This window comes from Corythoichthys intestinalis, chromosome 21, assembly GCF_030265065.1.
Source record: "Corythoichthys intestinalis isolate RoL2023-P3 chromosome 21, ASM3026506v1, whole genome shotgun sequence".
NCBI classification, from domain to species: Eukaryota; Metazoa; Chordata; class Actinopteri; order Syngnathiformes; family Syngnathidae; genus Corythoichthys; species Corythoichthys intestinalis.
The window spans coordinates 4841748-4855681 of NC_080415.1; the positions used below are offsets into that span (position 1 = coordinate 4841748).

Consider the following 13934-nt stretch of genomic DNA (forward strand, 5'->3'; position numbering starts at 1 on the left):
ATCAAGGTTTGTCTTTGTAAAAGCTGTCTATCAAAGCTGTTATTGATGTGTGTGCGTGTGTGTTTGTGCTTTGCAGGCCTGTGCCACATACTCCTGCCGCCGGCGCGCAGTCAGTTGGCCTCTGTGTGTGTTTTTTCACATGGTGGACATTTCGTCCTACAATGCATTTGTGCTTTTCACGGAGATCTACCCAGACTGGAACATGAAGAAAAGCTACAAGCGGCGACTTTTCCTTGAGGAACTAGGCAAGGCTCTAATTCGGCCTGAAGTTCTGAAACGGGAAGCACCGCCCTCTGCCGAAGGCTTGGTGGAGCAGGCAGAGCAGCGACCTGGACCCCCGTCTAAGCGCAAACAATGTAGCCTTTGCACAAAGCCACTTCGGGCTTCAAACATCTGTGCAAAATGTGGAACTTACATTTGCAGAAACCACATGAAGACCCATTGCATGAAATGTTAAATGGGAAAAAAAAGTCGTTTTGGTGTTTAGTTAGTAATAGTTCGTTTCAGTAACTGGTGTTTTGTGTTCATGAATTCTGCATAATGTTAACCATAAATTATGTAATCAAATCAGTTATTGTCACTATTCCACCTTCTTGTTCTAAAAAAAATGTATTGTTACAACTTTGACTTATCTAAGGATGTAATTATGTCATATAAAATATTTTGGTTTGATTTATATAAATGGCCTATATAGCATAGTTGGTATTGCTGTTAGCATAATTCTGCTGTTATTGTCTATAGGGGGCATTAAAAAATAAAAAAATAAAAATAAAAAAAACTATAGATAGGCCTGATGCCAATGAACATTTTTGAGTGGTATAAAGTGAAAAAAATATTCATAAATGACTTAGTTATCACACTTCAAAGGAAAAGCCATACTTTGGACAAAATCACAAGAATTTAGTTTGATTCAGAAAACTGCCATTGTGTTAAAACTGGGCATGCATGAAAAATTCTGTTATGACTTATGGACTTATTCAAGCCCCTACCTATGTCATATGAAATATTCAAATCAGACTTACATATATATATATACAGCATAGTTAGTTTTGGTATTACAATAATAGTGCTATTATTGTCCATAGGGAGTGTTAAAAAAAAAAAAAAAAAAAAAAACTACATGTGTGTAGATAGGTCTGATGCCACTGAACATTTTGAGTGGTTGAAAGGGAAAAATATTCAGAAATAACTTGGTTATCACACTTCAAAGGAAAAGCCATACTTTGGAAAAAATCACAAGAATTTAGTCAAAATAATGCCCACTGGATAAATCTGTGCTACCAGGCCCTTACGGCGTACGGATATACGCAGTCACGGCTGATGAAACCTTGAAAAATTCGGGTTTTTTTTTTTCCAAGTTTCACAAGCTCTGGGACACTCGAAAAATGGCTGTCATACCTCTCCTTGCTAAGCTAAATGGTACCTCGATATGCGTTTGTGTGGAAATGTAGTTAACGAACAACAACAAAAAAACTCTTCACCTTCTCACCGAAACTAGTAAAATTATACACGGCAATTAGAATTTCCCCCAACTCCTTGAAATGGGTCCACTACAAGGTCATAGGTTTGTTCTCAATGTTGGTAGGGACAATATAACAGCATAATCTGCATTACCACTTTTTGCTGGGGACGGGACATTAATAAGACCAAACAGATTGGGTGAACGGGGGTCAGGGCTACATTTCTCACCAATACAAACCTCATTAATTAATAGGCTAAATCAGGGTTGGGCGAACCGGTCCTCGAGGGCCGCAGTGGCTCCTGGTCTTTGTTCCAACTGATTCAGCACACACAGTATAACCAATGAGGTTTCAGTGGAAACAAGGAGCACCTGACTGCAATCAACTGATTGCACTTGTAAGAAACCAGATTGGTGAAAGGCTGTCCTCATGATAGGTATGAACAAAAAGCCGCACCCACTTTGTGGAATAGTTTGCCCACCCCTGGGCTAAATCATCAATGCAAAAAGAAATATGTATTGACTTCTACTAACTTTCACACTGCAAATTTATAAAGTCTTAATCTGATAATTTAAATCAAATCACTTAAATCTAGTCGAATAATTTTCTCCATCTTGTTTTGAGTGTTAAAGACTTGCTGACAGATTAATGGGTCGGATTATTCAATCTACTTTAGGTAATATACAGTTTGTTCTTATTAAGACCATGCATCCAAAGGTTGGTCATTTTTCACCAAAATCAAGGAAAAAAGGCTTTCAAATAATGTTTTGAACTAATATATAATCACACACACGCGCGCGCACCCACACACACACAGTGGGGTAAATAAGTATTTAGTCAACCACTAATTGTGCAAGTTCTCCCACTTGTACTTGTACTCACACTGTAATAGTCAACATGGGTAAACCTCAACCATGAGAGACAGAATGTGAAAAAAAAACACCAGAAAATCACATTGTTTGATTTTTAAAGAATTTATTTACAAATCATGGCGTAAAATAAGTATTCGGTCAATACCAAAAGTCCATCTCAATACTTTGTTATGTACCCTTTTTTGGCAATACGGGAGGCCTAACGTTTTCTGTAACTCTTCACAAGCTTTTCACACACTGTTGCTGGTATTTTGGCCCATTCCTCCATGCAAATCTCCTCTAGAGCAGTTATGTTTTGGGGCTGTCGTTGGGCAACACGGACTTTCAACTCCCTCCACAGATTTTCTATGGGGTTGGGATCTGGAGACTGGCTAGCCCACTCCAGGACCTTGAAATGCTTCTTACGAGTATATGTGCAGAAATCTTGCTTGTTTATAGGTGACCAAATACTTATTTTCCACTGTAATTTGGAAATGAATTCTTTAAAAATCAAACAATGCGATTTTCGTCCCCCCCCCCCCCCCCCCCCCCCCCCCCCCCCACACACACATTCTGTCTCTCATGGTTGAGGTTTACCCATGTTGACAATTACAAGCCTCTCTAATCTTTTCAAGTAGAAGAACTTGCACAATTGGTGGTTTACTAAATACTTATTTGCCCCACTGTATATGGTGGAAAACACTCAGGTGACTTCCGCTCTGAGATCCCCAATTTGGCCAACTTTCAAAATTGTCCGATATGCATGTTTGCATGTTTCATTGGAAAGCTTAAAATCTCTGGGGGAAGAAAAATGTTGAACTGGAGGGCATTTAAAAAAAAAATGTTTTTTAAACAGCAAAACCCTATATGAAGGTGAGAGCACGCAAGAGCATAATTACAGACGCAATAATTTTAACGAGATTTTATAGCATACTAACCTTGTTTCGATCCAAAAACTCCATGTAGCATGTATCACTGAGTGTCAAGACACAGCTGTGAATGGTCACAGCTGGATTTTTTTGGGATTTGATGGGTGGAACACGGTAATATAACAAGGGTCGCGATGCAAAAATAACAGACATCAAGGAGTGGTTGAGATGTTTAAATGGGTAAATATATGAAAAAGAACGTTTTATTTTTTTTTATTTTTTTTATTTTTCTTAGGATCGATTATTACCTAACATATCGGAGAAAATGCGACAGTAACAAAAAAAATACAAGTAAGAGATGGTTATGGGGTAGATATCTGTGACTTTTTTACAGACGCCATTTTTTCCCATTGTGACATAATTTGTTTAAAAGTTTAAAATATGTGAGTGAATAATTTTTTGAAAGTTTTTTTTTTTGTTTTTTTTTAAACAAAATATGAGACATCAATTAATGATTCTAAGCTAAAAACGACAAGACATTTTGAATAATATATATAAGTATTTACCTTCGTTTTATGGCTGGTTGACACAAAAGCGGTTGCATGAGGTCTGTAAACGGGGGTTTTCAGGGTAAAACGGACAAATTAAAAATTGTTCGGGGGCTTAATGCCATCTGCTAGGGCAGCGTATAGACATATGGTTCTATCAAACACAACAGTAGTTTTGGCTTAAAATACTGCAGTTTCTTTTAAAGAGGAGTGCAAGAGCAGAAACTGCTTTTTCAGTCTTGTCTGTGTCTTCCGCCATATATATTTAGATTAAATATACTCACTTTTTGCTTAAAATAAGTGTGTTAAGATAAATAGCTTGCTGTAAATAATCTTATTTCAAGAAATATGAGTAAGATTTACTTGAAGCACTGGCAGATAATTTCTCTTATTTCTAGTAGATTTACACTGAAAACAAGGGCATTTACCTACCGTATTTTCCCGAATATAACGCACACTTTTCCCCCCCAAAATCAGCTTGTAAAATCATGGTGCGCATTATAAATGGCCACATGGATGGAGACAGAAATATATACTGTATATGTTATATATATATATATATATATAAACCTATTTTTTTTTAATTGACACGGCCACGTTGTGTTGAAGAAAGGTATGCGGCAAACCGTTGCCGACCATTACGGTACGTGACGTCACCATTTTGTTTCAGTAATACTTCACTCTGATCGGCCGAATGATTTCGTCTGTATTAAATTCTGCTTTTTTCACTCTTCATAAAGCACAGAATTTAGTTTCTTGAACTCATTTGAGTCAACGTTTATTGCAGCTCTGCAACTCGGACCATAACAATCGTAAGCACACAGACTTCCTGTGTCCGTCAACTATATCTGTCCCTCGGGAAACTCAAACCCAAATAACAATCGTTCCTATTGTTCCTGTCGTGTCGACAGCGATGAGCGCTCTCGGATTTCCGGCTTACGTTCTCACTTTCATTTTACCGTATCAATCCACGGAAGAAACATTTATTCATCATGATTAAACGAGCAAGTTATACAGCAGCCTTCAAAAGAAAAGTCACATCTGTTTTGTTTTCTCCTAGATTCTGGTAAGTTGGAGAAGTTGTCAAATCATATTATTACCGTGAATATTGTCAGTTTATGGTAATGTTTTGAACTACCAATATGCTATGCTTGTGCTGTGTTTCACCAGTCAGTAAAATGACATTTCTGTATCTGTGCAAGAGCTCTGTTTTCTTGTATTCTTCTATTTATTGGTGCTAAAATTAGGGTGCGCGTTATAAACGGGTACAATAATTTCCCCTAGATTTTACAAGTAGATTTGGGGTGCACATTATACACGGGTGCGCCTTATATTTGGGAAATCACGGTCGTCATCAGCTAATCAAATGTGCGTTTGAGGGGAAAAAATGGTGTCAGTGTAAGTCTGAACATAATGAGTAGGGTCAATTCTATCCTTACAAAATATGTGAAGACAATCTAAATTACCTCTATAACTGAACTCATTAAATAATGCAAATAAGGCTGCTTAAAAGTTGGTGGGGACAATTTGAGCATCCTGAAAAGTTGCTAGTGTTATGTCCCTAATGTCCCTATGCAAACCTTTATTGTTGTGGTAATGTCGTATGTATTAGGGCCAAATAAAAGGAAAAAGGAATACAAAATGTAAGTTGTGCTAGTGCTACGAGAAAAAAAAGTCAAGATTATTATGTAGGGTAATGTAGCTGTAATCAGCTACACATTTTACGTACATGTACAGTAGCTGAGAGCTATGACATCAGCCAGGCTAATGAAGTATTTCCAATAGACCTTTGTTATGGTTCTTCTTGGGAAAAATGTGAAAAAGAATTTCATTTGTAATGCTATGAGCAATTTTGCCGTGGCACAACATGGTGAGGCTGTCCGACTCCGATGCAGCCCACCACCACAGCTTCAAAAAAACTCCTAGGGGAAACCATGTATCTCCATCAAATTATTATCCATAAAATGATTTATACTAATGCTTCTTCGTAGCTCTCAGCTTAGGTACATAGACGTAAAGTGCATAGCGGCTTATAGCTACAAAATATTATTACGTAGGGGTAATCCCTACGCAATAATACGACTTTTTTTCTCGTAGCAATATTACGACTTTACTCTTGCAATGCCCTTATTCATTTTTTTTTTTTTTTAATTTGGCCCTACTACTCCATCATAAATGTAGACAGTCAAGTTCTGGAATAAGTATTTCATTTGTGGCAAAGAAATATTTCAAACAGATCTTCCTTATGGTTCTTCTTGGGAAAAAAATGTTTTTAAAAATACTCATTTGTTATGATATGAAGCAATTTCAGCATGGCACAACATGACGGGGCTGGCCGACTGATGCAGGACCACCACCACCATAGCTTCAAAAAAATCCTACAGGAAACCCTTCATCTACTGTAAGATACATTGATACATGACACATTGGCTACTATTTTTGCACATTTTTGAATATTTTATCCTTAAATCAAAGACAACGCATATAAAAAAAAATACCAGAGAGCTGACATTTCCATGGGGTGTCTAAAATGTCCTGAATTTCAAAATGCCAGCTGCTGACCATTCTAAGGCATTGCAACAATGATTGTACTTTGGATACTTAATCATAACATAATCGACAATTATTGTAGCATAGACACCCATTATAATTCCGATTTTTGAATGCATTGTAAACCTAATGTGCAAAAATGCATTTCCCGCGATTACCACATCAACTGCTTTATTTACGCTTGGACAGACGTATGCATGCCAAATTTTTGTGTTGAGAGCATTTACACCCCTTCACCATTAGGTAAAGCTTGACGCTCGCAAATGATTTTGCCTTTTTGCAGTAGGCTCCAAAACGAGGCATAGTTGTACAATTCCGGTCGGGATGTTAGTAGGGCTTGGTGGGGACCTCCAGACATCACTGGCAGAGTTCTTTTTCAAAAAATAAAGTGTTATCGTTTGAATTTTGTACGTCTACGCATGCGTGTGAGCGTTTTTATTTCAAACGGATGTTCTGCATAGAGATTGGCTCAGATTTCGAAACATGAATGAGGTAAGTTTTTGAATCTCAACTATGATTGGTCTGCCTCGTGTTTGAATTTGAATTTATTAGCCCGCGATTGGTCAAGGCGGGTGTGTGGTGGTATTTGAGCAATTCGAGAAACCACCAGAGTGAGTTGGACGCTGGAGAGTGCAGAAATGGCTAAGTTTTTTACCACGGAAGAAGCCCTGTTGAGCAATTTTGGCAACTGACACCAAAGACGATTCCGGTTCTGAAACGTCAGAACATGAGTCGGCGGAGTTTTCGCACAATTATCAGCCTGATGCTGACGACAACACAGAGGAGGACAGCTCCGATTGGGAAGAAGAGGAGGAAACCTCAGATGATGCTGCGGAAGCGGTCGGGCAGGACCAGGATCCATCGGGCGCCGATCATACGGTACAGAGCTCGAAAAATAAAAAAGTGATGTGGCATCCAACCAACGAAGTGGCTGGACATTACGTCCCTGCACGAATTCCCACACCTGGCCCAAGGTTGTATGCAGTAGCCAGGATCAGCAGCCCGGAGACAGCGTTTGCGTTGTTTGTGGATGAGGAGATCCTTGAGAAAATAGTTGCAATGACCAACCTCCAAGGGCTCCGAACTTGCGCGGACGTCCAAAAGACCGGTTTAACGCCAGCGAGGTGAAGCCATTCACATTTCATATGCAGTGAACATTTTTGGGGGGGGCCCAGGTCCTACAGAGGACGAAGAGGTAAGCCATTTTGATATTTTTACTTATTTTTTAGCGTGGCGTTTTGCCGTGCTGCTTCTATCTGACAAGGAATGACCTGAAAAAAATTAGTGGTATCTGACTGCCACTGCTACCTTTTCTGTTCTAGAAAAAAAAAAAAAAAACTTTAGTAAAGGGGAAATGTAAATAATTTATAGAATTAAAGATTTGTAAAGTGAAAGTGTTAGGTGGCTGTCACTAAGTAGCATTTGTGATCGCTACACAAAAATAGCAATGTAAATTGCCCCCAAGAACAGTCAGAGACGTAAGACAACCAGAGGATATAATATATATGAAAGACTGGGCATATAAACCTGATGATCTCTTTGGCGATGGTACCACAATAATAATTGTCACCTTAACTTATAAGGATTGGCGAAGGGAGGTCTGAGGAGTATCTGAACGAATCAGTTCACTGCTGTGCACTCCACACTCATATTTTCTATCATTTCCATCTTCATTTCAATGGTAAGCATCATCATCATATGATGCTTCATTTGCGGGTAAAAGCTGTTAAAATTTCCCCAGGAGGTATTGGAGGTTTGTAGCGGGCTTTGGGTGCTCTGTAAGCGGGTAAAAATAGTCCTGGAGGTGTTTGGCAAGATTGAGTGCCCCATTTTCAGATTACAAAAATGTAAATAAGGTTTTAATTCCCCTGGATGTTGCGGAGGTTTTGTAGTGGGCTTTGGGTGCTCTCAAAGCCAGTAAAAACAGGGTTTATGTGGGTCATCAAAAGTCATTAAATGGATTTTATCAAAGTTCGGGCCGTGAAAAGCATTGAAAGCATTAAACAATGTTCAACATAATAACAAAAATGGTAACTCATTCACTCCCAGCCATTTTCGCCGGTGCAACCACCTTCGCTGTCGGCTGTTTTACTGGATTTTGACTGATTTTGCAAGGCCAACAGAAAATTCTGTTCTATTGCTATATAAACATGGAACCCACCAAAAGAAAGATTACTCTTTTCTTTCAGCAGGAAAAAAAAAAGTTCATATCTTTTTCCATTCTTTAGAAATCAGCATTAGAAAAAAGCTTAGTTTGAGCAATTTTCCAATTTCTGATGAGAAAACAGAAATTGAGCTTTTTGTGAAAGCATACATTTCAATCATAACTTTGACTTTAACACAGCTATAGTTACATCCCAAACATCTGAATAATGTTTTCTTTTTACAAAATAACATAAACAAGACAAATAGAGCTTTTGATAGCAAAGTAATAATCTATTTACACATAACTAACTGAGAGATGACGCTGTTGTGGCCGCGACAGCCGTGTAAACTTTTCCCTCATCGCCGCCTGTCTCAAAGAGGAATTATTTTAAGTCTCTGCCGGCTCTCCTCGCGAGCAGCGCGGACTCAGCGGCATCGTCCGCTGCAACGGTGGACCCGGTCGTTCTGCTCGGTCGTCTGGCATCCTGGACGTCCATTTGGTCGTCTTCCGGCGGTGCCCTGGCCGTGCGGCCCGGCTGTTCGTTGCCGTTGAATCGGGTTGCCGGTCTTACCAAATGCGCTACTGCCCTCCAGTGGTTTTATTGCTTTAAAATGGATTTTCAGCTTTGCTTTGGAGCTAAATTGAATCAGAACGCAGAAATGTCTCTTGTGAAAAAAAACCCCGTAAAAGACGTATAAATACGTATTTGGGACTCTGAAACAATTTTAAAAAGAACATATTAATACGTTTTTGGGAGCAAATGAGTTAAAAGTTAAAACTTTTTTTATATTATTCATCTGGATCTAATTTTGATAATGCGTGTGAGTATGGCTGCAGAGGTTAAGTCAGAGACATTTTCTGAGGGTGCGGTGAGGGGGGGACAAAAGAAATAAACAGACTGTGTTTCGCCATTGACTGCTTCTCATGGCCAGCGCACAAAGATGGGGAAATGCAAATTTCAACACACTCATTGTAATCAATCAAATGTATTTATGTAACCTTCTCATTTTTCTGGATGAGTTTCTGTGGGAGTATTAGTGTGTATGCTTCTCAGTTTTGCTTCCGATAAAAGTTACATTATCTTAAGCCCAGGAATGACTTTTATGTACCCTAAGCTACTCCGGTAGCTAATTTTAGGGTAAAGGTAATACCCATTGGCTGCTAGTATTCCTCTCCTAGCTCTCCTCCATGCATGCATGCATGCATGCATGGCTTTCCTGAGCCTTGTGTTGAACAGAAGTTGCATCAAGCTGGTGTTACGTTTAAGTTGCATTTGTTTTTTTTCAAAGATTAAAAATATTCATTGTTTAACGCTTAGGATTTGTATGTGTGAAACTATCTGCAGTTGGGCATGGGTGAAATTAGTTTAAAGTGCACACGACAGGAGAAAAAAAAAATCTTAAATACATGGTACCCGCGGGTTATTAAAAGTATTAAAAAAGCATTGAATTTAGTTTTCCATGATTAAAGGTATTAAAAGTATTAAATTAGCTGTTGTAAGTCTGGAATTTTTTCACCGTGGTCTTAATTTTCAAGAACATCTCAGTGCAACCTAAATTATATCCGTGACAAAGTTGTTGTTTTTTTAAAATCCATAACGAAGATGATTACGATGCACTGCACTACAAATCAAAATGCATCTCGTGCGTGCCAAACCACCACAACCGGCAAAACGGAGAATCCACCCATGCGTCCGTTTGTCGGTGGAACGAAAACCCTGCAGGCAGAAGTATTGTGGATTCTGAACACCAAAACAGACCACCATTCATATAATTCAAATGAGTCCATTGGTGATCTGTTTCGGATATTACGTCCTTTTTGGTCGGCATCGGCTGTCACAATGTTGGTCATATTGCGTTTTGTTCCAGAGGGAGCGTTCCCGATGTCGTAACTGTCTTTAGTAACGAATTTTCAGTTGGCAGGAAAAAAAACGCACTTTTTCTTAATGTTTAAATAGTCTACATATTTTTAAGATAATTATAAATGCATTTAGAGAATGAAATAACGCTGGAAAAGTTTGTTAAACATAATGTTGGTCAAATCGTGTTTTTTTCCGGAGGGAGCATTCCCGACTTCGTAACTGCAGCCAATTTAAGCTCATTAAGACTTTAAGATAGAGGTAAAATCGGGCCTAAGAAAATCCATCCCGACCCGAACTGGTCCGCGGGTATTAAAGCCCTACCCGCGTTTTGTGTGATAACATTTGTGACAATGTCTGCATAAAAGCCTGTCTTTTGTAACGAATTCTCAGTTGGCAGAAAGAAAAAAACCGCACATTTTCTTAATGTTTAAATAGTCTACATATTTTATGATCATTATAAATTTATTTACACAACGAAATAACGCTGGAAAAGTATATAAACAATAAAGTAATATAAATAAACAGAGGCGGTTTTGCGGACTGGCAGAGGGGAAGATTAAAAAGGGCGTATCGGCACGCTCTGGCTCTGCAATGACCATACAGCGCCTTCTTTTTTTATCCAAATTATTTATTTTATAACAAGTATTCCTTAGTTTATCATTCATACATCGTTAATATATAATTATTTCAAAAAGTTAGGGAGAAAGAACCCTGGCCCTGCCCGACGTAATAATTGACATTTTAATTTTTCTCATGTTTTCAATAAATCAACAAGAAGGCATTAACATTAATAACATTCTTTTAAAGGGATCCATGGATAGAAAGACTTGTAGTTCTTAAAAGATAAATGTTAGTACAAGTTATAGGAATTTTATATTAAAACCCCTCTTAATGTTTTCGTTTTAATAGAATTTGTAAAATTTTCAATCAAAGAATAAACTAGTAGCTCGCCATTGTTGATGTTGCTGAGTAGTGAAGTCACATGGGCTCCCTGCCGTTCTTCCAGTGTCTTTAAAGAGCATACGACACCAGAAAAAAAGTCTTAAATGGCATTATTATGTGAATTAGAATCATATTTTGAGACGATTCGACCATATACAACAATTTAGCAAAGCGCAGATGACGAGAAATGAGTCTTTTAATCTGCCGGTTAGCCACGCCTACAATTATAGGGCTTTAGCGTCCCCAACAGGTGGATGACGTCAGCGGTAGACTAGGCTCATCGGTTTTACTATTCAGCCCATTGAGGGGGAATTGTTCAGAACGAGGAAAACGAGACGAAGAGAGCTGCAAAATGTCATTGTTTCAGTCTCTCTACTCCCAATATTTTTACAGGATATTCTTTTTATCCAAGTATTTTCCCCAATAGCTATATAAATGGCTTGAGAAGGACCCGTCAGCCCGTCGAGGGGGAACTATTCACAATGAGGAAAACGCGACGAAGAGAGCGGCAAAATGTCATTGTTTCTGTCTCTTTACTTCAATATTTTTACAGGATATTCTTTTTATCCAAGTATTTTTCCCCAATAGCTATATAAATGGCTTGAGAAGGACCAGTCAGCCCGTCGAGGGGGAACTATTCACAATGAGGAAAACGCGACGAAGAGAGCGGCAAAATGTCATTGTTTCTGTCTCTTTACTTCAATATTTTTACAGGATATTCTTTTTACCCAAGTACTTTCCCCAATTGCTAAATAAATGGCATGGTCATGACAAATAACTTGTGCTAAATGGAATATAAAATAATAAAAATCCATTTATCCAAGACGACATGGCAAAATTACTCCATAATGGTCAAAACAGTCGACTTTACCTTTACTGTCACACCTGCCGAACGATATTTTATGACACCTAAATCGGACATATGTCATTTCCCTTCCCCGGCTTCGGAGAATGTAAACAGACCAGAAGGAGTGACAGCTAGCCGACATGCTAACCCGAACCGAGGGATGTTTCAAAGTCTTCGAAGTGGAAAATCACACATAACTAGCCTGGATTATTTGACATGACGACCCGGTTGTCGAGTTTCTTTGCGGATCGGCAAACCGCCCGGCGGAGAGCAATTTACAGTTCGTTCCCTGGAGGAGGGTGGCTGGAATTGTTGTGTAGCTAACGTGCTAACAGCTAACTGCTAATGAGCGTGAGGATAGCTTTTTACATGCCTATCAATGATCAAACGTAAGTAGTCCTTTATTTAAAGGAATTTTATAGTGTTTACTTTGTAATCACTGTATTCGTATTTGACATAATACAAAACAAGATGTTTACTCACTTCTTTGTAAGTCCAATGGTCCCACAGTAAATATCCACGGTGAATGGGAACCTTTTGAAACTCCAAAAAGGCGCATACGCCTCTCCCGCATAAAGAATGATTTTTCTGCAGCCGTTTGGCTGGCGTGATTCAAAAAATAAAAGTATTAATCCGCAAAATCAGCTGAATCCTTCGTCCTCATACACAACAGTACACTGTAGCGTGAAGAGGACGTCTTCTACCGTACACGTCACAGCGCCCTCCTCCTCAATGCGAGACCGAAGCCGGAAGTCACTCATTTTCCTGGCGCGGGATTCAAAAAACTAAATAAATATAGCGATCGCTTCCACACACATCCAAGCGGACCATATCATTCAGGAGCATAAAATACCGCGTGTATTATGAAATAAACATGCTTTTTCGTGTCACAAGCACTTTAACTACGTAAGTAGTGATTGAAATACACCACAAGGTGTGAATGGCGAGTTTTACTTAGAAATCAAGCCAATGAGTGTGTTTTGTCCCTCGACCGACGCCGTAGTTCCCTGTTTACTTGTCCATCCATTGTACATCATTTGAGTGCTGGCTTCACAACGTACGAGACCTCTGATCGTTTGTATATTGTGACTGAATATTGCCATCCAGTGTTTTTGTCAAGCTAAACGACAGCTAAACGAAATGTTTGAATAGTTTGTCCAAAGTCTGAGCCTCATTAATACAGATAGAATCGCTTTTCTTTTTGTGAACATTATTTTTTAGAGATACGAATATTATTTTTGCTCTGTATTCTGTCCATAATGTGTGTGAGTACACAAATTGACAGCGAACAACAGAAGCTCCAAAGAGGAATCAGACGTTGAGGCAAAGTTGAATGGGCTTTACTGTAGTCATCAATTCTCTTGACAGGAGCATGTTTCTGATTATTGTAAAACTGAAAATAATAAACATTGTGTCAGTAACTTGCACAAGTCACAAAATAACACAAAGTATACACACTTGTCCATTTGAGCGGTAGCACTAGCCAATTAGCTCACAAGCAACAAATAATGTAACTACATTGCACCATATATGCAAACAAAATAAAATGTCCATCACCAGTAATTACACAATGGTCATGAATATATACAAAGAAAGAATGCAACTCACAACTGCCACTGAATACTGGATGCAGACTTTAGCTGGTTTGTATAGCACTGTATTGGTATGAGTTCGCGTCGACATGTAATCACGTCAGCAGAGCGTGCTGAAACTCATAAAATCAGTCGCACCCAAGCGCCAGCAGAGGATGACAAAACACAAGTAACAAGTGGACATGACACTGTGCTTTCATTGTAATCTGTCTGAGCGGGGCATGCGCGTTTAATGCGTCAAATATTTTAACGTGATTAAGAAAATTAA

General features: G+C 38.8%; 1 protein-coding gene across 3 annotated transcripts in view; it reads left to right on the forward strand.

Annotated features, from left to right (window-relative positions):
• The window catches only part of LOC130909358 (piggyBac transposable element-derived protein 4-like), a 57113-nt gene that overhangs the window by 25345 nt on the left and 17834 nt on the right, over positions 1-13934 (forward strand). Inside the window, exon 5 of one of the 3 annotated variants that reach the window (XM_057825710.1) lies at positions 77-2843. The exons of the other annotated variants lie outside the window; for them this stretch is intronic. Coding sequence (XP_057681693.1) covers positions 77-457 — 381 coding nt within the window. The 3' untranslated portion in view covers positions 458-2843. Of the gene's footprint in view, positions 1-76; positions 2844-13934 lie in introns of those variants that run through there. 3 annotated transcript variants of the gene reach the window in all.